Here is a 5042-nt window from a genome sequence, read left to right on the forward strand (position 1 = left end):
TGAATCAATTTAATTTTTCTTAAATATAATAAAACATCAATGTTTTTTTTTAATATTATTTTTCTTTTAAAAGCTTAAACATATTAAAACATAATGAAGAATATACTTATTTGAATAAATGATTTGTTGTCCATATCTACATGAAGAATATATTTATTTGAATAATGTGAAGAATATATTTATTTGAATAAATCTTTGAAAAATAATTTAAAAAATGACTTAAAATGATAATGAACTTTTTATTCTGTTCAAATTTAAATAATTTTTTTTATATGTATGATTGACCACTTAATAAAAATGTGTTCAGAAATTCAGATACCATTATCATCTAAAAAAAATAATAAATTTAATTAAAATGTAAAAAAATAAAATTTTGTTTACCGAATTCATTCTCAGTTTGCTTTTTTAAAATAACTTAATCTAAATTCTCAACCACAATATTCAATGTAAAACCTACAAACACAACCACCGAATCAAAGAAGTAAAAAAATAAAAATATCATTACTCCCAATAAAACCCCTTTATAACTTTTGGTAAAAGGCAATTAATGAAAGAAAGTCTGAATCAGATCTGAGTAGATAGCCACGACTTTTACAGCTTGATTGCTACTACCCAGTTCCCTTGTTACGCCATTAAAGTACAACGATATATGCAAAAGGTACTACCACATAATTCCTTTTAAACCTGTTGATGTTGAGGTCTTCCAAGCTGGATTTCCTCGCCGGCGGCGGGATACACCACCGTCTCCCCCATGTAAGCTCCTAAAAACGTCGACAAACTAAGCTTGTCAATGACTTCCCGGTGATGAGATTTGCAGACCAGATAAAGCATTGTTTGGGTCACGATCAGGAGCAAGAACAGCATCAAAAGCAAAAGCCCACATAGTGTTCCGATCATCACCCTCCAAATCATCTTCAATCCCAAATTTTGTCCACCGTATTCCACGAACAACTCATAAACAATAAGTAATCCAAGCAAAAATCCGTACAACACGAATGCAATTCCCATTCCCACTTTCTTCTTCCCATTCGCCAGATCCTTACCTTTCCTCATGGCTTTAGATCCATGAGTGTTTTCCAGAACAGTAACGACGCTAGCCAATTGACAAACAAAGCTCAGGTATAACAGACCGATAATGTATAAGATGAGGAAGATGAGCAAAAGGATTACACCAAATAATGAATTGTGAAAGATAGATCCGAAGATAACCAGAGCCACCCCGCCGATTACATCGAAGATGAAGAGCGCCAGGTATATGAATAAGAAAGTGACCAAAAGGCGTTTCCAGACCTTCGGAACGATTTTCATGACATTTCGGAAAACGATTTCTCTGTCGGTGTAGATGGAGGCGATGGTGAAGACGACGGCGGCGGTTGAGAGGATGGAGAAGACGGTGAGGAAGATGAAGTAGGCGATTGTGAATAGCCAGTAGTAGAGCCAATCCATGGCGCCTGGTCGGCTTCCATCGTTGTCAATAGGTTCAATCTGAAGCAAAGAATTGCTGTCGATATTCAAGAACTCGATTTTCCCGAATAAATGATGGGAGATTTCCCTGTGAACTAAGAAGACGATTGTGAGAGGTAGGATTAAGGTGAGAGTGATTTGCGCGAAGATTTTCTTCCATGAGAAGATGGTTTTGAATGATTGGTTGAAGATGCCGAAGAAGCCAACGAATTTCATATCTTCTTCGTTTCGATCCATGGTGGTTGGTGTTGGGTTGTTGCAGGTGAAGTGTATGAATGGATAGTTCATAAAATGGATTGGCATTGATATCTAATTACACCTATTTACTTTATTTGGTGGGACCCACTCTTCAATTTGTTGTTGACTTTCTCACTATAAAAAGAATTAAGTTTCTTTTCTTTTCTGTAAAAATTAGTATTATTTTTTTCTTAAATAATTCCTTGCCAACGGAATTAATTATTTCGGACTAATCAAAATCTTTTTCTTTTAAATAAAAGTAAGCTTTTAATACAACCGTTTTATTTCGAAACATTTAACATCTCAAATATTATCTAAATATTATTAAAAGGGAAACATTAAGGTATCATTTTAAACAATCTATATCTGTATTTTAATCATGTTTTTTCGCATCATCTTTTCCATATTGAATGTATTTAATTTCAATAAAGCTTTCAAATTTTCAAACAAAATTAACTTATATCCGTTGAAATGAAATTTATATAATTCTAATAAAATATTTCCATATTTTAAATTTAGAATTTTCGGTTATAAATGTTTTAATATGGCCAGCTTTAAAAATATATTAATAACAAATCATTTCAATTAACGCATTATTATCAACCATTAATATAAATCTGTTTATATTAGTAAATCATTAATATAAAAAATCTAATGAAATTTATATAATTCTAATAAAATATTTCCATATTTTAAATTTAGAATTTTCGGTTATAAATGTTTTAATATGGCCAGCTTTAAAAATATATTAATAACAAATCATTTCAATTAACGCATTATTATCAACCATTAATATAAATCTGTTTATATTAGTAAATCATTAATATAAAAAATCTATTTTTATTAGGAAGCCATTAATACCAAAAAATCAGATTCAAATTATCAGATGCATATACAATTCATCAATGAATCCGTGGCTCACACTTATTTTCAATCTATTCTTTTCTTTAAAGATTCTCATACAACATTATTCTTATTGTTTATAATTTTCATAATCATTCTTTACTTCAAAGCTTCGTTATTGTGCAATAGAATATCAGTACCTTCTTTTGTTTTTTTATATTTTTTTCGATTAATTTTTTGCTCGTATATCAAATATATGTATTCATATATTTCAATTTTTTTGTCACAAATTACATAAAATTGGTTAAATACTTTTCTGAAACTTTTTAAATAAACAGGAAAATATATTACACCTTTAACAAAATAGAAAATAACTATCTTTGGAATTGACACTAATTAGGAAAATATTATTCTTATATATTAGAGGTGATTATGATTTTTATTATTAGTATGTCATAAGAATCTGGTTAATTTTGGTATGATTATAAAATATTTTGGTATGATCTCATTACAATTTTAGGTTGATTTAATAGGAAATAATATATAATCTATTTATGCATCATTTGAAATTAAGTATGGAAACAATTTTGTAAGTATGGAAACAATTTTGTCGACAGCTATGGTGGATCCTTATAATTTTTTGACTTTCCAAAATTTGATAACCAGGAATTGTCACTCGTGTTGCATTTGATAAGATTTTATTTTAACATTCAACCTTATCTGCACGTAAATATTTATTGTATTACATATCTATAATACAACAACCATTTATTTATTTATTTATTTTTTGTTCCAGATTTTCTTAGTCGGGTTGTGTCGACTAATCTCATGAAAGTGGTTATTGAAAATTCAAGGGATAAACTATTGATAAACCTGGTTGATCAGGATATAAGTTAAGTATATGTGTTTAAAAAATATTATTTTCTTAAGTATTTTTCTACATGATACCATAAAGCATGTCTCTTGCATGAAAATGACATGTTCATATACACTTCAATATACCTATTTATTTTAGCATTATTTAAAAAAATTCGAATACACTAATTATAGAATCCACATTTATTCATATAGGAAATAATTCATTGATCATTATCAAAGGGTCCATTTATGATCTTCTCACTAACAAATTGGTTAAATGTGGTTAGAGCTCTTTCAAACATTTTTTATCACGTGTCTTCATACTTTTAAATTTTAAATTTTCATCTTCGAATTCCATTTTTTTAGTTACATACATTGAATTATTTTTTTTTTTTTTGTTTAACATGCCAACCTACTTTGTTTTATCTTTATATAGTAACAATAAAATTTATAAATTTACAGAAAAATATAAATTTTTCGAATTTTGTCATAGTATTATACTCTACAAAATACAATTCCCTCCAAAATAATTTTCATCTATAATTTCATCCAATTTAAATTTGTATTTTCTTTATATAAACCTTTTTAATGATCTTAATTTTTTCCCTCTAAAAAGTATATCAAACATTGATGTCTTAGATAATGTTGCCACATTATAATTATTATTTTCCAAAATATAGGAATTTAATTTAGTGAATGAAGTAAATGTTAATTCAAACTAGATATATATTCCATAATTATTACACGAGTTTATTAAAAAAATATCAAGATGTAAAAATTAAGCATTTTTAAAATAAAATTTCAGAATACATACAAACGATAATGTTCTACAATGAAATATAAAATTGAATAGACTAAAAAAACTATTAAGACAGCAAATCTTGAAAATAATATAGTTATGAAAAATTATAAAGTTAGATAAAAATTATAATATATTAGGAGATTTGTAAGTACAATTAGTAAAAACACTACGGTTATTAGAAAAAAAAATAAGGTCATTAAGATTAGTAAAAACGCAATATAAAAATAAAATTATCACAATAGTAATGAAATGTCATTATTTGATATTTCATATAATTGAAATATATACTAAATTATATTGATGTTATACTAAAATTATTCAAAGTTGCACCAAGACTAATGCAAAGTTCTTGCGAACACCAAATAAATAAGAACAAACATAAAAGCTAGCACTTATATTCATAATCAATTTAATATAAACCAATCATGATTTAGAAAAGAAATTTCATTGATGATATACTAAAATTAAATGTATATAACATTTAACATTCCATAAATTATACTTTATGAGTTTATTTGAATAAATGAAATAGTTGTCAATATTTAATGCAGTGAAAAAACAGTATATTGGTTGTCAATATAGGCTCAAATTAAGTAACTTTATTATGGAAGGAACGTCTAATTAGAATATTTATGCTTATATAACAATATCATAATCATATGTGATAAATAAGATCATTCAACTAATAAAACAAAAAATGTTGTATACAAATATGTCCTTCAACGATTATAGATATTTATCGATTTCAATGTATCTTCTACACATTTCAAGAATACGTACCAATAACCATAATTTTTTTTATAATTATTATGCAATATATGTAGACATTTGTATGTCT

General features: G+C 26.7%; 1 protein-coding gene across 1 annotated transcript; it reads right to left on the minus strand.

The window, feature by feature from the left end:
• Positions 1 to 678: 678 nt before the first annotated feature.
• Positions 679 to 1701, minus strand: LOC145003042 (uncharacterized). Its single transcript, XM_078962202.1, has one exon. The coding sequence runs from the start codon at positions 1699 to 1701 to the stop codon at positions 679 to 681; it is 1023 nt and encodes a 340-aa protein (XP_078818328.1).
• Between the last annotated feature and the right edge of the window lie 3341 nt (positions 1702 to 5042).

This window comes from Lactuca saligna, chromosome 6 (genome assembly GCF_052625555.1).
Source record: "Lactuca saligna cultivar CGN05327 chromosome 6, ASM5262555v1, whole genome shotgun sequence".
Classification (NCBI taxonomy): Eukaryota; Viridiplantae; Streptophyta; class Magnoliopsida; order Asterales; family Asteraceae; genus Lactuca; species Lactuca saligna.

Excerpts from the sequence above, each read along its gene's own strand:
- LOC145003042 (XM_078962202.1), bottom strand. The coding sequence starts at position 1,701 with ATGGATCGAAACGAAGAAGATATGAAATTCGTTGGCTTCTTCGGCATC.